At 62.3% G+C, this 26,161-nt stretch overlaps 2 protein-coding genes across 4 annotated transcripts in view; one reads left to right on the forward strand and one right to left on the reverse strand.

The window, feature by feature from the left end:
- Positions 1 to 12,463, forward strand: part of SKI (SKI proto-oncogene) — a 75,216-nt gene extending 62,753 nt beyond the window's left edge. The window contains exons 2-7 of one of the 2 annotated variants that reach the window (XM_035307439.3): positions 5,316 to 5,441; positions 5,622 to 5,737; positions 6,450 to 6,715; positions 6,904 to 7,196; positions 8,622 to 8,852; positions 9,135 to 12,463. In XM_035307439.3, the coding sequence (XP_035163330.1) occupies positions 5,316 to 5,441; positions 5,622 to 5,737; positions 6,450 to 6,715; positions 6,904 to 7,196; positions 8,622 to 8,852; positions 9,135 to 9,323 (1,221 nt within the window). In that variant the 3' untranslated portion in view covers positions 9,324 to 12,463. The remainder of the gene's footprint in view (positions 1 to 5,315; positions 5,442 to 5,621; positions 5,738 to 6,449; positions 6,716 to 6,903; positions 7,197 to 8,621; positions 8,853 to 9,134) is intronic. The other variant, XM_035307440.3, reaches the window with a different exon arrangement.
- A 10,469-nt stretch (positions 12,464 to 22,932) lies between these two features.
- The window catches only part of MORN1 (MORN repeat containing 1), a 66,105-nt gene continuing 62,876 nt past the window's right edge, over positions 22,933 to 26,161 (reverse strand). For both annotated transcript variants that reach the window (XM_035307449.2, XM_035307448.2), the window contains exons 13-14: positions 25,834 to 25,883; positions 22,933 to 23,266 (exon numbers count right to left, since the gene is read on the reverse strand). In XM_035307449.2, the coding sequence (XP_035163340.1) occupies positions 23,067 to 23,266; positions 25,834 to 25,883 (250 nt within the window). In that variant the 3' untranslated portion in view covers positions 22,933 to 23,066. The remainder of the gene's footprint in view (positions 23,267 to 25,833; positions 25,884 to 26,161) is intronic.

The raw sequence follows: 26,161 nt of genomic DNA on the forward strand, positions 1-26,161 counted from the left end.
CCCAGGACCGCACACCATGTGGACCGTGGCTGGCAGCTTCTGGAGGTTTCTTGGTGCCTACGAGATGTGCACTGCCCCATGTAGTTAGCATTGCCCATTGGTGGCAGCCATCCCCTCCACGGGCCCGTGGCACGAATGGGCACTCACCGACTCACCCTGTGAGGCAGGCAGCCTGCCAGCATCCCAAGGCTTCTGTGGGACTTCCCAGCCCCGGCACCACCTGTCCCTCCAGTTCCCATCAGGGCAGCTGTGCCTCGGTGCAGAGGCTGCATGCTGACCAGTGTAGGCGTGGACCTGCCGGGTGTGCGTGGGCAGGTCTGAGACTGGCCACTCCTGTGGCACATGCATTCCCCGGAGGGTCCCCGACCCCCACTGGTTGCAGCCTGGCTGGAGAAGACATGGGACACACAGGAGTAGTTACAGGGCGGGCTGTGCTGGGCAGCAGGCCTTAGGCGAGGAATGGACCATCCCCCCGCACAAGGGTGCAGTTTTGACACAGGTGGTCATAGGCTGAGTGTGTTCATGCAGGTGTGGGGATGGGCGCCCCTTGCTGCATGTGTGTCTGGCCCCCAGAGCTTGGTGGTGGGCCCTGGACCTGACCTGTGAGGTGTGCACCCACTCTTCCACGCTTCGTCATTCACATGTAAAGCCAGCGCCACAGAGGCCCCAGTGTCTGTTTCAGCCCGATACATGCTGTACTCCTGATGGGGGACTGATGACACATCTGGCCTCGAGATGTTGGGGTCCTGGGGTGACTGAGGCCAGTGCCCACCTGACAGGCGGCTGGGCTGCACATCAGACAGAAGCTGCTTTTCTCTGCTCTGCCAAGTTGGAGGAAGTTGTGCTGGCGTCATGGGTGCTGCTGTGCGCCCCTCCTTTGGAGCAGGTGTGATCCCCGGCTCCTGGATGGGCCGCCCGTGCTCAGGATGGTCTGGGCTGTGGCTGTGGCCTGTCACCAGGCCGGGCAGTTTCGCCAGCGGCTCCCTGGAGCAGCCTGAGCAGAGGCGGGAACCCTGCGCAGCCCATTTCCCGCCTCATGTCCTCTGGCCCTTGAACAGCTTTACCAATGAGAGCAGAGACCAGTCTAAGGAGAGGTTGAAAACTCGAAGCCAGACCTGTCTGGCCTTGGGGTCTGGGTGTCTGCTGCCAGGCAGGCCACATCCCAGGTGAGGTGCGGATGTTCAGAGACAGGTGTGCGCCGATCCTAGCCACTTATTAATGCGCCCACCCCCTGGGGCTGCCTTTGGTCATCAATGAAAAGCAAGAATTTGCCTGCAATGGGCAGAGGCATGTGCCAGTTTCCAGGCCATGGCTCCTTGGTGCCCACACCTCACCCTGAGGTGCCTGACACCCACTCACACCTGTCGCCCTGGAGTCTTGATCTGGATGGTGTGAGATCTCCCTTCCGTCTTCGGGTGGAGCCTTGCCCACTGGTGCCTGTGAGCTCTGGGTAGATGGACCTGGGTGGGTCACGGAGGTCCACAGCAGGCTCTACATATGGTGGTTTTGCTTTGGGGTATGATTGGGAGTGTGAGCAAAGGTTGACTCAAATCCCACTTTCCAGAAGGTTCGAAGCAGCAACCGTCAGCACTGAGTGGCCAGTAGGAGGAGGCCAGGGATGTGGGCCTCAAGCCCTGTCATCCAGCTTCTGGAGTGTGGAGAAGCAGCCCGGAGCTCTGGGCAGCAATTCAGGGACCCCAGTGACCGTCCCTGCTTCGGGACCACACAGGCGGATGGGGCAGCCTGTGTCTTCCTCGTGGCCTCTGGAAGTGAGGAGTGCTGAGGCCACCGTGGGGGAGGGGGCCACGCTGACCACCTGGGCTCTCAGTGCCCTGGGAGGAGCTGTCAGCCTTAGGGCATGCGCAGATGGGGTTCAGCCTTTCTGGGGTCACTCAGGCACCAGGGGACAGAGGCCAGCTGTAACTGCTGCTGCACTCTGTCTGGGGTTCAGTGCCCTCCACCTCTGTGGCATCTCCCTTGGCAGTCATCATGGGCTTCAGCCTACCTGCCAGGGTGGGGGACATGGAGCCTCTTCTTGCTCAGGGCAGGGGGGCGGGAGAGGTTGAGCTCTTGGTGTGTTTGTACCCTGTGGGATCTGGCAGAAGCCCCCGCTCCTGTTGAGGCAGGGGCCTGGGGAGGGAGACGGCAGTTCTGTCATCTCCAGACTCCTTTCTACATGGCAGGGAATGGGCCAGACTTTAGCTCTGAGTCCAGAGCATCTGCACATGTCAGGCAGGAACGGGTCCCCAAGGCTTTTGATGGCTCTTCTCTGTTCCTGGCACCTTGCGGGCCTGATTTTCGGGGCCCCCGAGGGTGGGGTGTGCCTTTGGAGTGCGTCTTTTCTGAGACCCCTCCATGGGGAGCAGTGTACTGTAGCTGCCCAGGCGTGGGCGGGCATCCACTGCCGGCTCCTCACCTGCTTGGGCCAGTACCTCTGCCTGGGTCCTGTGTACTTTCTGCAGGGACTGCTCTGTCAGAGGGCCCTAGCAGTGTCCTCTTCCTCGGCCTTGCTCTGGCAGGGGGGCACCTGCATGTGAGTGCAAGTTCACACATTCCCCAGCTGCCTGCTGGCCGGGTAGCCTGCCTGGTCATCCTTGGGATGTGGGAGAGGACCCAGGAGGGGAAGTGGCCGTGTGGCAGCTGGCCTCCACTGCGCAAGCCAAAAGCGGCCTGAGGGCTTTGGGTGGGGCAGCCCCTTGCAGGCCTGTCCAGGCCTAGCCCCATTGCTTTAGTGTGTTGGGTCCAGAGCCTGCTCTTGCCTCACGGCTTGAGGGTGCCAAGGGTTTCGAGGCCCCAAGAAAGGTCACACCAAGCGGTAGTAGCTGCTCTTCCAGAGTAAAACTCAGCCGTCTGTCACTGGGTGTGGCTTTGTCCCTGACCGACAGCTGACACTGGGGCCCCGAGGGGGCCTTGGGAAGGCTGGTGGTGGCATCCCAGGCCTGAAGTTGGCTGTCTGCTTCCTGGGGCTTTGAGAAACCACACTGCTCAGGTGACAGTCTGAGAGTGTCACTTCCTCCAGCCGACCCTGTTTTACACATTCCCCTCCGTGGCCACTTTCATAATGCTGCATAGAACCCACTCTGAGAGCCGGAGTGCCTCCTGGGGGGTCTGCCAACGTCTTAGTGGAGTTGTGTCTCCGAAGGGTCCCTCAAGACCAGGAGCCTCCCCGTCCCAGGTGGACCGCAGGGGCTCTGGACCCAAGGATGGCCCCCAGCCCGTCTGCCTCAGCTCTCTAGATCTGCAGGGCCCTCGGCCACCCCCACTGAGCGGATGGGGCCCGGGAACCTATGGGCCTACGGTCCTCCCACCACCTCTGCAGGGTGGCTGTTGGGGGCCCGCCAGGCAGAGCTGTGTTCTTAGGCGCTGGTGTTCTTTCTTGGGAGTTGCCTGAGGCATTGACACTTTCCCACAGGGTGTCTGAGGTCTCCTGGAGTCAGCACCAGCTGCTGTGGCTTTTCCCCAGGTGAGAACTGAGCTGAATTTCTGCGCCCGCTTCAGTGGCTGCTCAGACAGGAAGCTCTCTTCGGCTGGGTGGCCTTGGCCTTCTGTGCCTCTCGGGAGGGTCCACATGATTCTGGAAGGGGCTCTCTGCTGCAGCTAGGATGGCACCCACCCCTGCTGGGCACAGGCGCAGCGCCCTGCGGTCAGGGCCTCCACCAGACGTCACCAACACTCACTTCCCCTCAAAAGCCACCACAGAGGGGGTATTTACAGCGTCTTTTTTCTTGAAGGTTATTTTTGTGTCTGAAAAAAACCATCTGCAGTCCTGGATGCCTTTGGGCTGCCACTGCCCCACACCCGCCCTGCCTCTAGGGCCCTGTGTGCCTGACATACCTTTCTCCCTTGGGCTCAGGTCAGAGCCGCTGCCTGCCCCTCCCCGGGCCCCACCCTGCTTGTTCCCTGAGGGCTGCAGGGTGGGTGTCGGTGCAGGGGAGGCCTGGGGCTCTCCGTCCGGGCCCAGCCTGTCCCCTGAGCCTCTTGAGTTTTGTGGTGAAAACCCTGTAATTGGGGCACCTTATGGATGGCCTGCCCCTGCACGCCCTTCTCCCCCAGGGAAGCAGGGTCCCTGCCATCTTCAGGAGGCTGGTTCCTGATACAGCGTCTTCTCCTCGAGTCCTGGAGGTGGGAAGAACCCCCATCCCTGCCTGAGTGTGCTCTGCCCACCAAGGCTTCCTGGCTGAGGACAGGTGCGGCACCCCCACCGCCTGACCTCGCTGCCTCCACTTGGGGTTGGCCCTGGCAGAGTGAGGGGACCTCACCCCTGTGAAGGGCCCCTGCCTTATGAGGCTTGTTCTGTGTTGGCTCATGGTATGGACTCTGACGCAGCTGCCCTGGGGGTTCTGTGCTGTCCTTTGGGGTCTTCAGTGGTAGAGGGACGGCTGGTCTTCCAGAGACCGCCCTGTTGTTTTGCTTGAGGAAGAGTCCTTTGGTTTCAATCGTGCCTTGCAGCCAGCGCATCTTGGGGCTCTCCAGCCACGGTGCTGGAGTTCACGTTTGCCTGAGGCTAGATGTGGCCGACTCAGGCCCTGGCACACAGCTGTGTAACTCACTGGTTCTTGGGGGATGTGCCCGGGCACCTGACACACAACATCTGGTTCTGGGTGGGCTGGGTCCAAGCACCTTACTAAGCTTCCTCCAGCAGTGTGGCTGGCAAGGAAGGAGGAAGAGGTATGCGCGGTGCCGTCCTGTAGAACTGGCTCCTTCGCTGTCCTTTGTTTTGAAAATGTTTGCTTCCTGGGGGGGCGGGGGGGCAGCCAGAATGCCCACTCTTTAATGCTGCGGTGCCAGTGGGCCCCCAGGGGCACGGTATCCCCTTTCCAAGAGCCACCCCTGTGCTGCAGCCGCCCTTTCCAGACAAATCCGTTGGGAGTGGCTCTTGCCGGACCATGGCTGGTTAAGTTGAGTGCCCTGCTGGGCACTCTCTGAGAACACATGTTCTAGGAAAGGACAAGGGGACTCGGGGTCAGGTTGTGTCGCTGTGGAAGAGGAGAGTGAGTCCTGGTGCTCCGTCCCCAACCCCACTGCAGCTGTGGGTGAGGTCACCCGGAATGCAGGACAAGGTCCACTCTGTTCTCTTGGAAACGACTTCTGCCTCAGCACAGCCTCCACACACCTTTTGCATGTGGCCCAAGGGCCTTTATGCAAAGTAGACCTAGCCTCCTGAGGGGTGCCCTGGAATCTGCCTTCTGCGCCCCTAAGGGTCCTTTGTGGCCGGAGTACCTGGAGCTCTGACAGTCATGTGCTGGCCACGGGGCTGGTGGAGGGACCCTACGCAGGGGACCAGAGGTGCCAACAAGACCTTTCATTGATCGCAGGTCTCTTCTGAGCCCCCAGCCTCCATAAGACCCAAAACAGATGACGCCTCTTCCCAGTCCCCTGCGCCTTCCGAAAAGGACAAGCCGTCCAGCTGGCTGCGGACCTTGGCCAGCTCTTCCAATAAGGTGCTGCTGGGCCTGTCGGGGTCCTCGGGGTGGTGGATGCGGGGCCTTTCCTCTTGGGCAGTCTCTGCACTGGTGGCTCTGCCTGTCCCCTACCAAGGGCTGGCACCCGGTGCAGCCTCGGGGACACAAAGTGGCTTGTTTTTCTTCCGGTCACTTACACAGACGACTCTTTCTCGACAGAGCCTGGGCTGTGTTCATCCTCGCCAGCGCCTCTCTGCTTTCCGACCCTGGTCCCCTGCGGTGTCAGCGAGTGAGAAAGAGCTCTCCCCACACCTCCCGGCCCTCATCCGAGACAGGTGAGTGGGCGCTGCTTGCAGGTGCTCCTGACCACAGCAGAGGCCCCACAAGGGCTGCGCACTCAGACCCGCTGTGTTTCTGCAGGCCGGGTGCCCAGACCTGCTGCCTTTTGGTCAAGGCAGTCTCAGTGCTGGTCACTTTGGCTGACATTAGCATGGGCACACCCAGAGCAGAGCATTCCCTGGTGCTCTGGGTGCAGCCTCTGGATGCGATGGTCAGTCTAAGTCCCACCTGCAAGGGATACCCAGCTAGCAGAAGACGCTTATGGATCCTTAGGAACCGAAAGCTTCCCTGTAAGGTTCGGAGCTGGGAAAGGAACTCTTTCCGCCGTTTTTTTTTGAGACAGAGTCCAGCTCTGTCACCCAGGCTGAAGTGCAATGGCGCAATCTTGGCTCCGCAACCTCCTTCTGGGTTCAAGTGATTCTCCTGCCTCAGCCTCTCATGTAATTGGAAGTACAGGTGTCCACCACCACACCTGGCTAAGTTTTGTATTTTTAGTAGAGACAGGGTTTCTCCATGTTGGCCAGGCTGAGCTCGAACTCCTGACTTCAGGTGATCTGCCCACCTCGGCCTCCCAGTGTTGGGATTACAGGCGTGAGCCACTGCGCTTGGCCAGTCTTTTTAACACCTTCAGAGGGGGTGTCCACCAGGATGGGTCTGGGTGGCGCTTGGGGACAGAGGCACCTTCCCAACACCTGCCTGCCCCTCCAGCTTCTACTCCTACAAGGGCTTTGAGACGGCTGTGGCCCCCAATGTGGCTCTCGCACCACCGGCCCAGAAGGCTGTGAACAGCCCGCCGTGTGCTGCCGCCCTCTCCCGGGCCCCCGAGCCTCTCGCTGCTTGTACCCAGCCTCGGAAGCGGAAGCTGACTGTGGACACCCCAGGAGTCCCAGAGACACTGGCGCCTGTGGCTGCCCCGGAGGAGGACAAGGACTCGGAGGCTGAGGTCGAAGTTGAAAGCAGAGAGGAATGTACGTGTGAGTCGCTTTCTGTGCCTACTCCGGGGCTGGCTGAGAGGGTTGGTTGCCCATGTCCAAGGCCCTCGGGCAGATTCTGTGCGTATTGGGGCCCACGTTTCACAGGTTCCTGCGGGAGCGGTGCGTCTCCTGGTGTGGAGCTGCCGAGCACTTCCCTGACTTCGTTTCTGTCTCTGCTTCCTCCACAGTCACCTCCTCCTTGTCCTCGCTCTCTTCCCCGTCCTTTACCTCATCCAGCTCTGCCAAGGACCTGGGCTCCCCGGGTGTGCGTGCCCTGCCCTCTGCCGTCCCTGACACTGCAGCCCCTGCTGATGCCCCCAGTGGGCTGGAGGCGGAGTTGGAGCACCTGCGGCAGGCACTAGAGGGCGGCCTCGACACCAAGGAAGCCAAAGAGAAGTTCCTGCATGAGGTGGTGAAGATGCGTGTGAAGCAGGAGGAGAAGCTCAGTGCGGCCCTGCAGGCCAAGCGCAGCCTTCACCAGGTAAGCGGGGCCGATGGTGGCACTGGGAGGTCTGGGGCGTAGGCGGTGAGCGGGTTGGGCAGGGCTGCCTCCCTTGCTGGCTGCCCCATGCGCTCCTCTCCACCTCCACCTCAGTGGGCCTGGCTGGAGCCCCGGGGTTCTGTCTCCCGAAAGCTGCAGCTCTGGGTACGGTGAGCCCCTCGGTGTCTTAGGCTGGTAGGCATCCCAGGAGGCCCCTGCATGTGATGTGACCATAGCTGTCCCCACCAGGATCACACCCCCTATGCGGTGGCCCCACTAAGGAAGTAGCTGTGTTCCTCTGGTGTAAGGAAGGCTGGGCTATTTTTAGTGGCAGAGTGAGTCGGTAGCAGCTGCATGGAGAATAGTTCCTTGCTCTGTGTGCTCCAGGAGTGGGTGTTCACGCGCTCTGTCAGCAAGACCTGGCGTCTGCTCAACACAGGCGCAAGGGGTGTGCGTCCTAAAGACCGGTTGGTGTTCCAGAAGGCGGTTCCCACCAGGCCTCCTGAGTGGGAAGGAGAGGACGTGGCCGGCGCACACACACACACACACACACACACCCCACCACGTGCACACGGCCTTACACGACGACGGGCCTACCTGCTCACACTGCTTCCCTGGGCTCTGCCTTGGAGTTCTCACACTGTAGTTCTGGTTTCATGCCTCCTTTTACATTAAGATTTTCTGACGTGCTGGAGGGAGGCGTGCGGGTGGCCCGGCCTTCACCCGGCCCAGGCCTTGCTGAATTCACACCTCGGCGGCGTCTCGCAGCTCCAGGCAGCTTCAGGCAGCTTCTCCGGCGTGGGCTTTAGCACAACACAACCCCGTCGGCCCTGAGAGCTGCAGGGTTGCAGGCGTGCCCCTGACAGGCGCCAGTCCCTTGCTCCAGCGCATCCCCGCCACTGTGTCCTTGATTCTGGTTGGAGGTGTGATTTCCCACATGAATATTCATGAGGTGTGTTTGCAGCGTGGGGTGTGAGTCTCACGGATATTTTAACGGAGGTGGGGAGGGCTTGCGGAGGCGCTGGCAAATGGACGTCTCCATCTGGCTGTGTGGGGAGACTAGGGGCCCTCAGATGCTGTGATGTCTGAAGCTCCCCACCTTACACTGATGGGAGTCAGGGCCTACGTGGCTGGTTACCCCCTAGGGGAACATGCCCTGGATGTTGGGGAGGCCCCGCCGCAGCCCCAAGTATGGCCGACTCAGGCCAGACCCCAGGTCTAGCACGGCAGCCGCAGGCCTGGCAGAGACTTGGAATGGGTCTGAAAAGCCTTCGTGGGCCATTGGGCTGATGGGGCCCTGGGGATGCAGCTCGAGGGCACGCCATCAGGTGGACGACCCCGCAGGGTGGGCTGGGGGCTGTTGGCCGGGGGGCGGGGGGCGCTGGGACTGGCTGGGCAGTGACCCTGAGCCGTCCCCATCCCTAGGAGCTGGAGTTTCTGCGTGTGGCCAAGAAGGAGAAGCTGCGGGAGGCCACGGAGGCCAAGCGCAACCTGCGGAAGGAGATTGAGCGTCTCCGAGCCGAGAACGAAAAGAAGATGAAAGAGGCCAATGAGTCTCGGCTGCGCCTGAAGCGGGAGCTGGAGCAGGCGCGGCAGGCCCGAGTGTGCGACAAGGGCTGTGAGGCAGGCCGCCTGCGCGCTAAGTACTCGGCCCAGGTATGCGGGTGGGCATGGGGTTCAACCGCATAGGGCCACAGTGGGCCCTAGGCCGCCCTGCCCAGCTGGAAAGGCCTTGGAGCAGAGTCCAGGCCCAGGCTTGCGTTTGGGACACACCCTGACAGGCACAGGGTGGGTGGTCACTGAGCCCTGCGTCTCATGAGCTTGTGTCCTGGCAGATGCAGGAAGGACCAGCACATGGCATGGCGGGGTGGGGGGGGTGGGGGTTGTCTGGCGGGGTGGGGCAGCCAGCAGGTGCTCTGACCGTGGGCTCCCTTTCAGATTGAAGACCTGCAGGTGAAGCTGCAGCACGCCGAGGCGGACCGGGAGCAGCTGCGGGCCGACCTGCTGCGGGAGCGTGAGGCTCGGGAGCACCTGGAGAAGGTGGTCAAGGAGCTGCAGGAGCAGCTGTGGCCCAGAGCCCACCCCGAGGCTGTGGGCAGCGAGGGCGCTGTGGAGCTGGAGCCCTAGATCCATGCCTGCCGCCGTGGCGCTGACGACAACGCGGGTGCAGGGGGGTGCAGGCGGACGGAGCAGCTCTGCCCGCCCGTGCCCCGCAGCCCACACAGCACAATGTCTTACTGTGCCTATTACCAAGCGAGTGTTTGTAACCATGTAGTTTTGGAATCCACTGCAAAATTTTCTACTGGCCAAGTTCAAGTGAGCAAGCGTGTCCCCTACCTACAGCTGGAGATGGGGCCAGCTCGGCGGCCTGCTGGTCCTCTGCTTGCTACTAGAACATTGTAACATTTACACTTTTGTTATAAGCTATTTAAAACCAGTAAGGAGACTTGAAATTGAGAAAATCAACACATTTTTAAATGACTAACTTTTAAAAGCCCCAACACATGATGCCATCTGAAGACCCGAGGCGGAGTGGGGGTGGCGGCCGCCCCACCCTCCTCACCCAGGGAAGCCATCACAGCTCATCCGTCCGCGGCTGCGTGACGACAGCAGGGGTTTTTCTTCAGAGTCTATTTTTTCAGCCACAAGGACCCAGGTCTTCCCGCTGCTGCCAGGGAGAGCAGGGACAGTGCCGCGTGCGAGATGAGCTCGAATACTGCCCGCCTTACTGATGCCCACCCCGCCCGCCATGTCGCCATCCATGCCAGCGCTGCCCCCACGGGTATCAGAAAGTGCAGAGCCTTGAAGGAGCTGCCCCGAAGCTGAGGGGACCCTTTTCGGCTCCTCTGCACGCCGTGATTCTGCCCACGCTCCTCCCCCAGGGGGCGGTGAGCTGCGTCGGGCAGTGGCCGTGGCTGGCGGTCACTCCCTCAGCCCCTCCGGGCACTCGTGCTTTTCAGTTCGGCAAACATCGCTCCCTTCATTTCGGGACTGAGGCTGCAGCATTGGAACAAAACAGCATTATTTCACTTTTTTTTTGTTCGTTCATTTAAACATATTTAGAACTGCACTTTCTCAACAACCTTCCCTTCTTCCTGTTTCCCAGTGAACTGAGGTTTTTACTGATTTCTAGAGCAGTCAAATCCTAAGTCCTCGAGTGCTTAGAAACCCCTCTGGTGCTTGGTTGAACAAGGGAATCACAAGAAAATGAAAATGCAAAACCTGAACTCCGGGGGTCGCTCTGTGCCTTCCAGCATCTTGTACAGCAAATCCTGACTCGTGTCTTTTTACCCCCAAAATACGTCTTCAGTAGCGACTGAGTCTGCCACTCAGAATAAGTTCCTTGCATTTATTCCAAATAATCCTGTTTACTCTCACCTGTTTATGCAAATTGTATAAGGTTTCTTATGCCCAAGCTTGAAAATGATTTCCCAGTAGACGAGAGGCGGCTCCCCATCCTACAGTTACCGTATTTATTTACGTGAGACCTTACGGGAGTCCGTTCTGACACCCTCGGCAGCTGCACGCGCTCATGGAAGGTGGAGGTTACTTGCCCAGGTACAGACGGCCTCGGGGCAGTGACGAGCAGACGCCAGAGACTGCTGACCCCTCGCGTCTGGGTGACGGAATTGTCCGTTGGGTTTTGCCCTTGGTTTACTGAGGGGGTGTCTTGGTTGCTGCTGACGCCCCCCCCCCCTTTTCTAAGTGCAATGCAAAAGGGACATCATGCACACGCAGTGTTTTGTTCGGGTTTTTCTTTGCTGTTTTTCTTTGCGGTTGCCGTATCTGTGTGCATGGATTCCACCCCTGCCGTAGCTAGATCCATCGATGGGCATTATTACCGCGTCTTGTAAAGGGTCGGTTTTGTTACGCAGCACGCAGAATGCTGTTTTTAGCATTGTTTTACCAGAGTTGTGTTTTTTCAGTCACTTTTTCAAGGGAAACTAAATGGTTTAGTTGGAGCAAAGCTTTAAGTGTGTTGGCGTGCTTCTGTGTGGCTGTGTCGCCAGGTCAAAGGTCACAGTTCAAGGCCCTCCCCATCCCCGGGGCCGCCAGGTTTGCTCGTTGCTTTGAGTTTTCAGACCCCAGAGGGAGAGAAACTTTTCCAAGTTGTGTCTGGGGCAGACCCTCTCCTTCCGCTTGCTCCATCCCAGTGGCCACCATTAGGTCTGCGCCTCCACCGCCCTGTTTTGCCCCAAACAGAAAGCTCTGTCCATAGTGGCAGCCCTTCCCCAGCTCAGCCCTGAAAGGGTCCAGCCAGGGTCACCTGGATCCACCCCTTCCTGCAGGTGCCAGGGTTGTGCAGTCCGTGGGACCCAGACGTGGCACACCGTCCCTGCACCGGCGGCTGGAGCTTGGGCCCCTCCCTGGTAGTTTCCACAGCTCTAGCCCCAGCTCACTAGGGGCCCGTCCCCAGGTGAGGCTGTGGTGGCACATGGACACCCTGGTCACTTCCACCCTTGGGGTCTGAGTCTGAGGGGTGGCTCAGGCTGCAGGGCCATTCTGGACAGGGGGCCCCTGGTCCCCGAGGGGCACGTGCCTGGCTCCCTCTGCACAGCTGCAAATCCGTTTCTTTTCAGCAGAAGGGGGAAGAGGTGCCTGCTGCGTGGGCTGCTGACTCCTGTGTGAGGCCCTTCTTCTAAGTGATTGTGTATTCAGTTCCATTCTCATCATATTTCTATACTGAAAGATTTTTAACGAAGGGAAAAACAGCAATAACATTCATATCTCTGGAGCAGCTACTCATACACGTAACGTCTGCTTTTCGTACAGAACTAGCCAGTGTAAAAACAGTTCACCTGTAAATACTTTTTCCTTTTTTCACTGTTGTATTGTACGTGTATATGGTGGGTCCTTTTTCAGAAACTCTTTTCTTACCTGAGAGTTGTCTTGTTTTCTGGGCTGTTTTTAACAGAGGAAAAAAAAACTGCTTCCCTGCCAGGGGTGGGGGCGGAGGAGCCCCCGTGTCCTTTCCCGTGCCCCCCATGCGGTTCTGGAGCCCCGGCCCCCACCCCGCCCTCAGCCCAACAGGGTCCAGGGAGACGTTTGTTCTTGCTTTAAGTCAGGAGTCACGAATGACTTTTTTTTTTTTTCAATTAAGGAAAAAGCTCCACCTCTCCCTTTAACATCACCCAGGCCCCGCCCTACCCGTGCCCCACGCTGCTGCTAATGACAGTATGATGCTCACTCTGCTACTCGGAAACTATTTTTATGTAATTAATGTATGCTTTCTTGTTTATAAATGCCTGATTTAAAAAGAAAAGAAAGAGCTTGGCATATTTATCTATTTCGCTGTGTACCTGCTAGTTCTTCCCCGACCCAGAAACAGATGACACTGTACAATAAATGACTTTGAGAGTACAGGGGACAGCCGTGTGTGTGCCCATACAGCCCCTCCCCAGGCCGGCCAGGCAGGGCGGCTGGGACCCCTCAGGTTCAGGCCATCGAGGGTGGGGGTGCTGTCACGGGTCAGATATTGGGCCTCTGGTCTCCACTGGCCCCAGAGGGCATGTGGCGCCCACGCAGCCACCCTGGCACAGCTGCTCTCTCAGTCCCCGTCTCCTCTGAGCCTGGCAAGGCCATGGAGGTTTCCTCTGCGATTCAGGGAGCTTGCATTCCCTCCTCATGGTGGTGGATGTGGCTGGAGCCCTGGCTTAAGGCCACCATGGCATTGCCCAAGCTGGGAGGAAACCCCACAGAGGGCAAGCAGTGCCAGGACAGAAGATGGGATGGGGTCTTCCCGGCAGGGCCTCCCTGGGAGCCTCTGAGGCCAGGCCTGGGGTTGGCCAAGGTCTGGCTCCCTGACAGACCTGTCCCCAGGGGTGGATCACCAGCTCCCTGAGGAACTCCTGGGTCACTTACTGGGGGAGAGCAGAGATGGCATCAGAACCCTGGACCCCAATGAGCTTCCCTGAGGGAGGTGCAGAGGGCCCTTCTCCCTGCCTGACTTCAAAGGGAGGGACCTTCCCAGACCCCTGGTGAGGAGTTTGGGGTGCAGTGCTGTGTGTCCACTTCATGGAGGAGCAGATGCAGGCTGGGGTCCCTGGGGTGCCAGGCCACTACCTCTCTGGGGTTCCTTAGGCCACCACATTCAGCATCTCCAGTCCATCCAGCTCTGACAGATCATCTGTCCTGTGATCCGAGAAATGATGGCTGCTGGGGGCCATGGCTGGCCCCTTTTCCTTCGCCTCCTGGCCAGGTTCCCATCTCCTTCCTCCACCCTTAGGGTGGAGGAGGCACCCCCAAGCTTGGGCCAGAGCAGACCTGGCCCTTCCCTCACTTCCACACAGGGACTTCCTCCCCTGCCTAACTTCTAGGGCCTCAGAGGGCTCCCAGAGCCCCCAGGGAGGGGGTACAGGGCTGCCTCTGTGACCAGACAGACACCCGCTCCACCTGGACCTGGCTTCCCCGTCCCTGGGTGTGGGGGGCAGTGGGCCGAGGGCAACACTGGCCACCGCAGGAGTGGCCATGGTCTGGTCCTGGGCACTGGCACAGTCCAGGGGGTCAGAGGATAGGTGGCTCCAGAGTGCCGCTGGCACGACCCTGAGAAACTCAGTTGTAAGCATGGAGTCCAGGCTTGGGGCCAAATGCAGTCGGGCCCATGGGGGAGCAGTAGGGAAGGGGCTGGGCAGGGGCCCGGTGGGCCCTGCAGACTGTCCCTGCGACCGTATTCGAACTCCGTCTCGGAGCTGAGTGCCACAGGGCCTGATGGTGGCCCTCCTGGAGGCCCAGAGACACCGGGTCCAACTGCCACAACAAGGAGAGCTCATGCTCAATTGTATCCAGCTGCCCCAGGCTTCTCTTAACCTTTGTGTATAAACTTAGAATATTAAAGGGCTGCGGACACTCGCTGAGTGTCCCCTTCCCAAAGCCGTTCCCAAGGGGCCCAGGGGTTTCCTAAGGACTGGAGGAGGGAAGGTCAGAGTGGGAGAGGCTCCCTGCCTCTGCGCTAGGGGAAGGCAGAGGTGGGAGGAGACAGCCCTCCACGCCCAACCTCTGCATCCTCAGGCTCCGGGCTCCGGGTGTTCACACCTGCGGGGCCTCTGCAGGGGCCACAGCTTATCCCTCCAGCCTCGGCTCCCTGGATGCACAGCTCCCAGTACCCCCGTTCCTGGACGGTGCCTGTTTTCAAGTCCCCAAAAGCTGTGATCTGGGGCAGATGGGCCCAGGGCAGGGGTGAGGGCTCCCCGCCCATCCCTAGTTTCTGCCCCACCCTGTGCCCCACTCATTTAGTTTCTGCCTCAGTCACCAACAGCTGTCCTCAGGCCACCCTGGGTCTCAGCTGCGCTAGTCTCCCCCTCCTCCTGGAGCCACGGGCCTGCCGGCCTTCACCCACTGCTCTGGGGTCAAGGGGGCTGACAGCAACTGAGCAGCCTGGCCTTGTCTGGGGAGGCAGCAGCCGGTAAGTCCTTGGTGTGGAGTGGAGACTGCGGCCACAGCCCAGCGTGGCTCCTAAACCTAGGAACCTCCCTCACACCCATGGAAACCTGCCCCTCTGCCCCAGCTCAACACTCCGAGGGCATGGGTGGGATTCCAAAATGGACACTCCATCATGGCTGCGTGAGGGATGTACCCACTGCACCAGGCCTGGACCCTGACCTGATCCTGGCCCCGGCCTGACCACCCCCATGCCCCAGCACCTGCTCTGACTCCGCCACTTCCTTCTCACCAGGAAGAGGCAGCCCCTACTCACTCTGTCCAAGTGCTCCCTGCACAGCTGCAGGTCCTGCTCCAGGCACCCCAGCCTCAGGCCTCCCTGCAAGGAGGTGTGGAGCCCCTAGAGCCATCTGCTCTCAGGAAAGGATGGGGTCATGAGCTTGATATGTTGGCCCTGCGGGGGGGATGACCCTCACCACTGAAACTGCCCTGTCCACCCCACCCCCAGGGGACCCTGGAAAGCGGGTGAAGACAGAACATTTGGGAACTGGATGCCCGCCCAGCCTGCCACCCCCTGGTCTCCGTGACGCACATGGCCATCTGTGCCCGGCCCGTGCCAGGTGGGTGGGGGCCTCAATGGCTGGGGCACCCAGCCCTGGAGCAGGTGGCCCCGCAGCGGGTGGGGACCGGCAGGGGCAGCCTGGCCAGCCTGGCTTGTCTTTGCAGTGTCCTGTGCTGGGCCAGGTGTCCGGCCGGGCTGGGAACGGACTTTTCTCTCCCATGGTCGGGTCTGGCAGCTCTTCCTGGCATGAAGCACAGCTCAGGCTTGGCCTGCATGGCTCCTGCTGCAAAGGAAGCCTGTTCTGGAAACTTCCAGGGACAGGGAACTGTGGAGAGGTGGGGGCTGGAGGCAGGGGCTCCCTGGGTCAGCCCACGCGGCAGTGTCCCCCAGCCTCTGCTGCTCCCCACAGCCGGCCCAAGGACATGTTCAGGTGCCCAGGCCCTGTGGGGACACAAGTGGCTGGCTTGGAAGGGTGGGCTCCTGGCTGCCCAGCTCAGCCCAAAAACCAGGGTGGGGTGCTTTCCAGACCCAGTTCCAGAGCCCAGGGCTGTGGGGGGTCAAAGGCCTCCTAGAGGCCCTGGTGGGGGCTGGGCAAGCCACCAGCCCTAGACCCAGAGGGTCCCGTGTACCCTGGCCAGTGGCAGCCGCTGCAGCCCCGTCCCTCTCCCTGCTGTCGGAACCTTCTGACCCTTCCTGCAAGGTGGGCCCTGGGCAGGCTGGGGTCTGGGGGGAAGGGCCAGCAGGAAACTGGAGGCACTGATGGCTGGGGACACATGATGGGGCTCCCTGATGGAGATGCCCCCAGCTGGGTGAAATGACCTGGTTGGTGCTATGCCCGGGCTAGGCCAGGTCCCCAGTCCCAGATGGACACCATCCTGTGCCCTCTCTGAGCTCGGTGCATGTGGGGCTCCCACCCTGGGGCAGGAGCTGGGCAAGGTGCTGTTTCCCCACAGTCCAGCCCCTCTGCCCTGCCCCTGGTGGGGCCTGGACCCGACGCATGCAAGGCCCATGTCCCAGCTTCCAGTTTCTAAGGAAAAACAGTCCTAGGAAAGGTGGTTAGTGGAGCTGCTCCTGCCAACGCCTGGGGAAATTGTGCGCGGGGCGGGAGGGGAGGCTGTCCCATTCTGTGACCCAGGGACACCAGGAGGGCTGTGGAGGTTATGGCTGGCACTGGGTCAGGCTTAGGCCGGGCTCTCACCGGTCTCGGTGTGGCCCCTCCGTGTTTAGAATCCCCCCAGGCCAGCCCAAGGCGGCCTCCCAGGGTCACTCCTGCACAGCACAGTGGCCGGAACTCTGAAATGCCCACCAGCCTACACTGACCGCTGAGGGTCTGCGAATTGAGGCTCCGAACTCTCACCCCATCCTGCGCCCCGTGCGCGAGGTCTGCGGGGTCAAGGGTGCGCGGGACAGGAAACACTGCGGCAGGCCCGACACCTCCCCCGCCCGGCGCTGTCCTGGCATCCGGGGAAAGCCTGTTTCTGGCTTCAGACCAGGACCAGGGCCTGCGCCCACCTGGAGAGGCCCAGTCAGATGGAGGCTGCGCGGGCGGCGGCGGAGGAACCACCAGGAATTTCAGCGCCGGCTCCGAAACCCTCCCAATCCCGCTCCTTCGCCCGGGCCCGAAGACGCGCTGCGGGGGAGGTGGGGGTTAGCGTCCCGAGACCGCGCCGCGTCGGTTCCCCACGCGGAGGGGCGGCCTGCAGACTCAATTTCCCCCCGGCCCCCGCCGCCTCAGTTTCCCCTCCGCCCCCGCCGCCGCTTCCGCTTTCCCCACCCTCCCTGCCGTCCGGGGCGGCGCCCCCCAGATTCGTGGCCGCCGCCTCGGATTCCGGCGGAGCCGGGCGGGGGCTTCCGGCCTGGGGGCGGTGGGTCGGAGCCGCCGGCCGGGCTGGGGGCGGGACGGGCGGCCTGGAGCTTCCTGCGGCGTCGGGGGCAGCTCCCCGGGCGGGAATTACCCGCAACCCGGCTGACGGAGCGGGCTGGTCTCGGAGGCTGCGGCTCCCCCCGCCGGTGGGCGCTGCCACCTCCAGAGGCTGCTGCGGGGAGTGGAGCGGTGGCAGGAAGCGCCCCTCCGCCCCCTCAGTCCCCACCCCCTGTCCCCACCCCGGGCCCGCGGAGGCGGTGCGGGTTTCACCACCCGCCTATGGGAGCGGCGGGGCGGAGAGTGGGGCGACTCCCAGCGGCGGAGGCGGGAACTGCGGCTCGGCCGAGCTCGGGGTTGGGGGTCCCTGCCGACCCCGCCCTCTGGGAAGCTCCCAGCAGGGCCGGTGCTTTTTTCCTTTTCTCTCTGGGGCTCGGCCTCCCTGTTCTGCTCGGCTGGGGGTCCATTCCCGGGAAGAACCACTGCCCCCTATACCGACCTGCCGGCCTCAGCCGGCAAGTCGCCCCCTTCTCCAGCCCCTTCCTCAACCCACAGGGACCTGGGGGCCTTGGCGGATCCCACCACAGGAGACCATGAGACCCGGACAGCTGGCTGAGACCTGTGCCTTAGAGCCATTTCTCCTGCTCACCTGCCCCCTGGCTCCCTGCCGGCCACCTGTCACCCTCAGGCCACCAGGATGGGACCCCCAGCCCCACGAACCACACCCATGCACTGAGCAGTGGGCCTGAAACCTACCCTCCCCGCAGGGAGCCTGGCTGTGCCCTAGGCTGCTTCTCTGGCTTGGAGCTCCCTGGAAGGAAATGCCCCCAGGCACTGAGGTTCCCTACCACCAGCCCCCATCAGGGGCACAGCAGGTCTGTGGCACCCAGCCTGTCTGCCTCTGCCTGGGCAGGGCCTCGGAGCCCATGCTGTGCCCTCTCTCCTGTCCCCACATGGAAGCCGGTAAGTGGGGCCCTAGCAGGAGGCACGAGTGATGTGTGGGGCAATGAGGACCCTGTGGGGTCAGGTCTGGGGCAGCGGGACAGGGTCTGTCTCCAGGGCTGCGCACTGGGAGCAGGGGCAGAGAGCAGGTCCTAGCTGGGGCAGATTCCTGGTCTGCCCCCTCTGGGGCCCCTGGGCTGTGAGGCAGGGGTGGGCAAGGCCTGGACCCTTGATGGGGCCTCTCCTTGGCTGTGGCCGACCTCAGGAGCCAAGGAGGCTGGGGGCTGGGGGCTGGGGTGGGCAGCCCCCTCTGTTCCCCACGGGTCCCCACGAAGGAGGTCCTGCAGACTAGAGAGGCCCCGCTGGCCCTGGAGCCCCCCCCGCTGGGCTTCTGGCTCTGGTTGCCCCGGGCGGGAGGGGCAAGTACCAGGAGGGGTGTCCAGTGTTTGCTGGAGCGCCACTGCCAGGGGCCAAGTTGGGGGCAGAGAGGGCAGCCTGGCACCACCCTGGCCCCAGGTGGTCTTCCCCAAGGCTCTCTGAAGGGCTGACAGCTCTGGGCCTGGCAGTGGCCCTTGCAGGCTCCAACCGGGGCTCTTTCATCAGGGCCCAGTTCCTGGCCTTCCTGGCTGTCCCTGTGCCTGGATGCAGAACTGGAAGGGGCTGGGGGTCTGTTGTCAGGCCTGAGCGGTTTGCTGAGCTGTGGTCTTACTGAGCCAGCCCCACAGGCCCAGAGGCTCCTGGCTTCCTGGGCCCAGACCTGAGGCTCCCAAGGAAGGCCCCCCAGGCTTCGCAGGAACCAGCCAAGGGGGCTGGGCACTGGCCCTCCAGGAAGCCCTGCCTGGGAGGGGCTGCTCTGCACAGCTGGTCTCGACACCCCCAGACGCCAGGAGCGAAGACGGAGAGGCTTTGGGAGGGGGACGTCCACAGGCCAGGCAGGTCCTGTCTGGCTCCCGGCTGTGGCCTGGCTCCGCTATCCTCTGCTAACGCCAAGAGGCCTGGGCCTGGTCTGGAGAGTGTCCTGGCTGAGGCCTTGCTGAAGCAGGGTGAGGGAGGTGCCCCTCCCCACGTCCCCATCCTATCTCTGTGCATCTCTGTCTGTGTCTGTCTTGGACTCTGTCTCTGCATGTCTCTGTCCCTCCGTCTCACAGACTGTCTTCCGAGGCAGCACCTGGCATGATGCTCTCTCTCTGTGTCATCTTCGCTCTGTAACTGTGGGTGGGAGGGAGGAACGGCTGATGCTCCCTTGTCTGGGAGGTCAGAGGACAGGAGGGGCACAGGGAAGTGCATGGGGCTGGGACTGGGCATTCCCTCCCCAAGACTCATCTGGGGGCAGGAGGGGGTGCTGGCTAGGGGTGGGGACTCCACCTCTGCCACAGTGTTCTTGGGAGCTTGCCAGAGAGCCCCAACCTGGCCCTGGCATCGGGTTCCCCGGGGTGGTACCAACAGGCCCTGGTCTCCAGGCCAGAGGCAGACATAGACCGTACCGTGCCCACCAGGTCCAAAGGCACCCAGCAGAGCCCCTGCCCAGCCTGGGATGAGGCCTAAGCCCAGCTCGCATCCAGCTGTATTGGCAGCCGGGTGCTCACATGGCACAGCAGCCCTGGCACCGGAGCGGGTGTGTCTCCAACTCCAGTACCATGAGCAGCCCGCCCTCCCCGCCAACACGTGGAGGGGAGCTGCCTAAGAGTCCCCGGGAGCCTGGGAGACCATGCTGCTTGCTGCCAAGGCCTTTGGGAGCATGTCTGCCCCTGGCCCACGCCCACGGCTCAGTGATGCTGCTCAGCCTGAGCAGGTCCGTCCACTCACATGGTCACTGAGGCCTCTTTGCTGGGTGTGAGGCCAATGCCTGGGAATCAGTGCCCAGTCCCAGATGCAGGCCCAGTGAGCAGGGACCGGCAAGCCAAGGTCAGCCCATGGGCCCCCATCCTTCCACTTACCCCACCCCAGGCCTGGCACTCAGGGGCTGGTCCCCGCCAGTGAGGGCAGGCAATGGAGGAGGGTCTTTCACGGGGGAGGGCACACTCCAGAACAGGGCCATGTGCTGGCGGTAGATGCATGTGGGGGGCTCTGGGTCCTCTTTCCAGCATCTTCCTCCCCACCCCAGGACAGCAAGGGGCCCTGGGACTCTGCCTAAGACGTTGCCTGGACCAGATAGACAGGCCATGGGGACCAGCAGACCCAGAAGCCAGGGTGAAGGGACACGGGAGGCCGCTGTTCCGTGGCCCATCCCGAGGGCTCTATCCACAGGGTGGGATGTCCGAGAGAGTCCTGGGGAAGAGTCCTGGTCTGCCGCCACCTCAGCACCTCTGATCTCTGGACACTGCCCCCTCCCCCCACAGACCTCCCTCTACCACCTCCTCCCCCACAGCCAGCCCTCCAGGGCAGTGTCTGTGGCCACGAGGCTGTCTCCACAGAGTCTCTCCCCCCCCAAGCTTTTTTTTTTCTTTTTAAAATCAAATTTCTATGTATTTTAACTTCTGGATGTGGTGTGAGGAGTGGGCCAAGTGGGGCCGGGCCTGGGAGTCCAGGCAAGGCCCAGGCGCTGCGGTCCTCCAAGGCGGCTCCCCGTCGGCACCGAGGGGCGCTGGCTGGAAGAGGCACCCCCAGCCCTAGGAAGCCACTGCGCTCGGCTCCCTCCCAGGGTCCCCGAGGCCTGTCCTGCTGGGAGGGGCGGGGGAGAGGAGCTCGGCCAGGAGGCCACCTGGACACCTTCTCAGGCGCTCAGTGGCCCTAGCCACCAGCCCAGGGACACCGATGCCTGTCCCGGCGTTTGCTGTGATCACCAAGGAAGCTGGCAGCCCCAGGCTTCTGTGTGTGCAGAGAGCTTCCAAAAAGTCAGCCTTGATGGCCGTAAGACACGCCTGTCCGCCATAAAGAGCCCCCCGAGGTGCAGGCCCCCAGCCCCGCCAAATCCTGTGTGGAGAAAACAGCCCTGGATTTCCCGTCGTGGGTTTTGTGACTTTAAGAACCGAGGCTGCTGACTGGGAATTAATCCCAAAGGGCACCTCTTGACTCGCTGGGAAACACAGCAGCTGCTGCTGTTCCCAGCAGTGTTTTTCTTTCTAAATTGAAACATCATTTTCTATTTTTCTGTGACACAAATGTGGTTTCATCCTGAAGTGAAAAAAAGCTACAAAGCGGTTTGCCAAATGTAAGGGGCAGACCCAGGTGGGCGCTGCTCCGGTGCAGTGGGCCAGGGTCAGTGTGACGCGGTGGCATCTGCCCAGCCTGGCCGACATCTGCCTGGACCCCTGGGAGGCAGGTGACCCAGGTCCAGGAAGTCCAGGAGCCTCCCCTCCGATGGCACAGCCAACCCCAAGGGCAAGGGACAGTGTCAGAAGCGCAGGGCACCCACAGGGCCCCCAGGGACCAGAGGCTGGAGCTGTGGCCAAGCAGTCCTGGGCAACAGGAGCCTCAAGGACGCTGCAGCTGGAGATGCAGCTTCACCACTGGCTCTGAGCTCTTAGAAGGTGCAGGGGGACAGCTGCCTCCTTGCTGTCTGGAATGGAAGCCTGGGTATCTGGGGAACCTTTGGGGATGCCAGAGCCCCCCACATGTGCTCGGCCTCAGACTGGCAGAGCTCAGAACCAGGAGGCCTTGGGGACACTGTGCTGGCAGAGGAGGGGGTCCCATCGCTGCAGCCCCAGCGGCCTTCAGCTTGTCACCTCCAAGGATGGGGACTCGGCACCCCATGATCTGGTCTGGTTTCTCCCAGACCAGTGCCTCCCCCAGCCCACCCCTCTGCCCCCTTCCTCAGCGTATCCACCACCCTCTGCCCAACCTGGCCCCAGCCAGGCTCTTCCTGAGAGATCCCCAGGCCCCCACCGTGGAGCACCCCAGCTCCCAGGCGGGTCTTCACCCCTGTGTACCCCGGGTTCCTGTGCTGTCAACGCAGCTCCTTTGTCCATGGCTGCCCGTTGCTGGGCAGAAGCAGCTGCCTGTGCGGGTCTGGAGAGAGACACAGGCCGCAGCTGGCCAGGAGATGGGTGTGCTCCCAGAGCGAAGCGCCCGGACAGTTGGAGGCTGGGTCTGGCCCAGCACAGGGAGGTGGGTGCCAGTCATGGAAGAGTAGGGGACAGCAGCATGGCCCTCATGCTGAGGGAAGCATCGGGGGCCTTGGCACAGGCCTAGTGTAGGGCTGGGGCTGGGCCCTGGATGGCCTCCTCCCCAGGGCTTCAAGCGGGGTCCCTCTGAGAGGGTGGGCTGCAAGGATAGGATGGGTCTGAGGAGCTGCCAGGAGAGGCCGGGAGAGCAAGGGTCTGAGGAGGCTGGCTCCCTGCCCAGTGCTGGGATGGCAGAGGGTGAGACCAATCAGGCTGCGCAGGCCCCAGGTGGGCATGGCGAAGCCAGGGGCCAGGGCAGGAATGTGGAGCCAGGACTCTGCCGTGGCCACCTTCTGTGCTGATTGAGCGGCCGGTGCCTGTGGGCCACCTCAGCGCCCCTCCCCATGACCTCCCGGCCCCTCTCAGTGGCTGAGGGGCCCTTTGGAAGCAGCTGTAGAATGCCCCTGACTGTCCTCCCTGGTCAGTGTGGGGTGGGGGGTCAGGCAGGCAGGACACTGGGTCCGGAGAGCGGATTACATGCTTCCCGCCTCTCGCTGTGGGAGCCCGTCCCATGGGCAGGATTGCCTGGAGTGGGTAGTACCAGGCGGAGGTCAGGGCTGGCTGGCTGGGCTCCACTGCAGAGTTCTGTGGCAGGTGACAGGGACCCTCCTTCCCAGCCCTAGTCCAGCAGGGAATTCCAGCACCGACCACGGCTGGGCCTGGGAACAGGGTGGGTGGGAAAGACATGCTGGCCTTGAAGGGTGCCTGGGGGACGGCCACAGGCCTGGCCTGAGGCACTGAGACGAGTCACCCTATGTGTCCTGCCTGCACCCTGGGCACCCCAGGGCTCCGCAGGGGCTGCAGTGGGCTCCAGTCTGTCCGTGAGTGTGCGGGCATGTGGGGAGGGTTGAGCTGCCTGCATGGGGCCCAAGGAGCAGTGCCCTCCAGACCCACCGCTGAGCGTTTTATTCAAGCTGGCAGTTGCAGGGCTCTGGGCTGTCCAGGGAATCAGGGAGCAGGGCCTGCAAGCAGAGGCAGCGTTTCCTTCCGTTCACACCGAGGTGGCCACCTGTGGACACGGGGCCTCATTGAGGCACTGGCAGCTCTGGGGTGCAGCTGTAGATGGCCTGCCAGCCACCTGAGGCTTCAGCGCCTCCTTCTTCCAGGATGTGGGGCCGCTGGCCAGAGCTGTTCGCTACGAGCCGCAGGTGTTTGAAGGCAGTGGGTAGCGTGCGTCCCAGGAACGGCGGGGTGGTCACATCACGGATCATGACCACGTACTCTCCTGTGGGGAATGGGCTGGGCTGGTCCTCAGTCAGGCTCCTGTCCTGCCCCTCCCCTGGCCTCAGCCCTGTCTCATGTCCCCACCGGCCCCCGTGCCCCCAACCCTGGTCATCTCTGCCTGGGTTCCGGGATTCTTGGCACTGTAACCAGACACTGGACCAGTCCTGGGGTGCTAGACACACAGTCAGCGTAGGTGAATCAACTGATTTTGGGTGAAGCAAACCACCTCCGACCTCAGGCCACAGCCCAGCTACGGCCTCCTGTTCAGAGGCTGGTGAGGACGGAAGCGACCCTTGCCAGGCGGCCGCTCAGGAGCCCCTGCTGCTGACCTGCTTCGGGGGCTCCTGGGGCATTCTTTTGCAAATACTTTCCTACCTTCTTAGGAGAAAAATAATTCATTTCCTCCATAAACTGTTTGTAAAAATAATGAAGCGTCCGAAGGCAAGACCTGTCTGGTTTGATTTTGAAGCCCCTGGCCCAGCCCCTCCCCCACACCCGCGGTAGGCTCTCTAGCTGGGGCTGGGGGGCGGCCCTGCTGGGGGGACTCTGGAGAGAAGGAAAAGTACTTTTCCTTTCACCGTCTGTAAACTGTCTGGAGAGCTTCAAAGTTGAAGAAACCATAAAAAAGAAAATAAGAAATAACAAAAAGTGAGGTTGCCATGGAAACCGTCCTCTCCCCTCCCCTGAGCCTGTGGGGCTGGCACTGGAGCGTGGAAAAGGCGCCGGGCTGGCCTGGGCTCACACCAGGAATGCCGCCGCGCTGAAACGAGGCAGGAATCGGCTCACACCGCAAGGCAGAGACACATTCCAGACGCCGCCGGCCTGGAAAACAGCGCTCCCTCCCTGAGCACAGTGGAGTGGCGGCCTCCTCTGGCCAGGCCACAGGCTCCGCTGCCTGTGCCTTCCCGGGCTGGACTAGCGTGAGCCTTGGGGCCTGGGGGCGCGTGCTTGGCCCTGAGTCAGTTCCTTTAGAAAAATCCAAGGTCTGGGGGGGCCTCGCTGGGGGGCACACGTTCTGCAGCCACAGCGCAGTGGGTACCGGGCCCAGCCTCCCCGGCGGGCGGAGGGACAGCCGTGCGTGGCAACGCCACAGTGTTTGCAAGCAGCCGGTTTCTAGGTGTTCCCAGGAATACAGCTAGGCCAGCCGCAGCCAAGGTGCTGGCCGGGGCCGGGAGAGCTCTACAGGCAGCGGCTGAGGGGCCGTGCCACAAGCCCCATCTGACCCCCCTCCTGAGGCTGGCAGCCTGGCGGATGGGAAGGGCAGGCGGGACGGGCCCTGGCTGGCAGCCACAGTGTGGCAGGCCGGGCCTTGACGGCCATGGGATCTAGCCCTGGGCCAGCTCTCCCCAGGGCCTCGGCCACAGCTACACTCGAGTGTCCCCACATCCATCTCCCTTTGCTCCTCACCCCCAGAGCTGTCTCTGCGGAGCTTGGAAACCTGGGTGTACAGGTGGTGTTCTCCAGGGCTGCGGGCTGCACAGAGATGCCGGGACCCAGCTGATTCTTGTTGGTGTGAGATGTTCCCACCCCCCACCCTCACCCACCTGCTCCTCCTGGGATGGCCAGGATGGGGCTGGCCCAGTGGATGGTGTGAGGGCTTCTGTGGGACCATGGGGGATGCCACCTGGGACCCACGGCCTTGCTGGCTGCAGCCCCAGCTACACCAGGCCGTCCCCACGACTAGGGTGGCTCCACTTGCTCTCCGGCTGCACCAGGGGCAACTCCGTAGAGGCATCCAGACCCCAGCAAGCAGTGGGCCCAGGCCTCCCAGTCTTTGGCTCTCCTGCCAGAACCCCAGAGGAAGGGTCACTCTCGCTGGCCCAGGGTTCAGAGAGGCTCTGCTGTCCACCAGGCACCCTGCCAGCCACAGCACCCATGCCCTGCTGGGGACCACGCCTTGGTGTAGCTCAGGCGCCCTGGCACTCCACCCCTCAGGCTGTGGGGGGTGGGGATGCATCTCAGGCCGTGGAGCTGAGCCCCAGGATTGCAGCTACTGGAGGAGGCCCCATGGCCTGGGGGTCTGCACCTGAGCCTCCTCCAGGCTCTCACTGCCACCCTGCTTGCTGTCCCCACAGCAGCTCCCACGCTGGGAGGAGCCTCATGCCCAGCCCAGGCCCACCAGGCTCCCCAGGCCCTGCCGCCCACCTTGCTGGGGAGCAGCCCCTCATGGCTCAGCCACACTGGGCCTCGGCAGCTCCCCTCAGCTCTCCTCAGCTCCCCTCAGCCTCCAAGGCCTCTGCACCCCTGTGCGCCCTGCTCCAGGTTTCCCTCCCTTCTAGGACATTCCCCACATCAAGGGCTGTGTCAGCCCAACTTCACGTCTTCCCGGACCATCCCCCATCACCAAGCCACCAGCCCCTTATCATTCAGGCCCCTGGGAGGGCCAGCTGCTCCCACATCCCCACCCACTTCCACCTGCTGCTGCGGCCGAGTGCCCTCAACTGTTGTGGGGATGGGGTCTCACTGTATTGGCCAGGATGGTCTTAAACTCCCCAGCCCTGGACTGCAGCCTCTCGCCTCTCCAGAGAGTGGTGCGGCCGATGATGGATGTGGGTCCTGTCCACCTACCTGGGTATGCTGCCGTTGCAGCCCGCTCCTCCGTGGCTCTCCCCTCAGGCCTGTGGAGACGACAGACATAGTGAGGCCCCTGAATGCCCTGCCTGGGCCCCCAGGATGTGCTATCCCCGACCTGAACCAGGGCTAATGGTTACAGGGTGGACTGGGGCTGCAGGACGGCGGAGATCTGTGAACCCCACCTCGGGGCCACGGGTGGGACAGGAGAGCCCCCCGAGGTCTGCCTCCAGCTCTCTGCCCCTTGGGCCCGCAGGCTGCATCGAGCAAACCCTGTTTAAATCCTTGAAAGACTTGTGCGCTTGGAGCAGGAATGGCACCCACC

The sequence above is a fragment of the Callithrix jacchus genome, chromosome 7 (genome assembly GCF_049354715.1).
Source record: "Callithrix jacchus isolate 240 chromosome 7, calJac240_pri, whole genome shotgun sequence".
Taxonomy (NCBI): domain Eukaryota; kingdom Metazoa; phylum Chordata; class Mammalia; order Primates; family Cebidae; genus Callithrix; species Callithrix jacchus.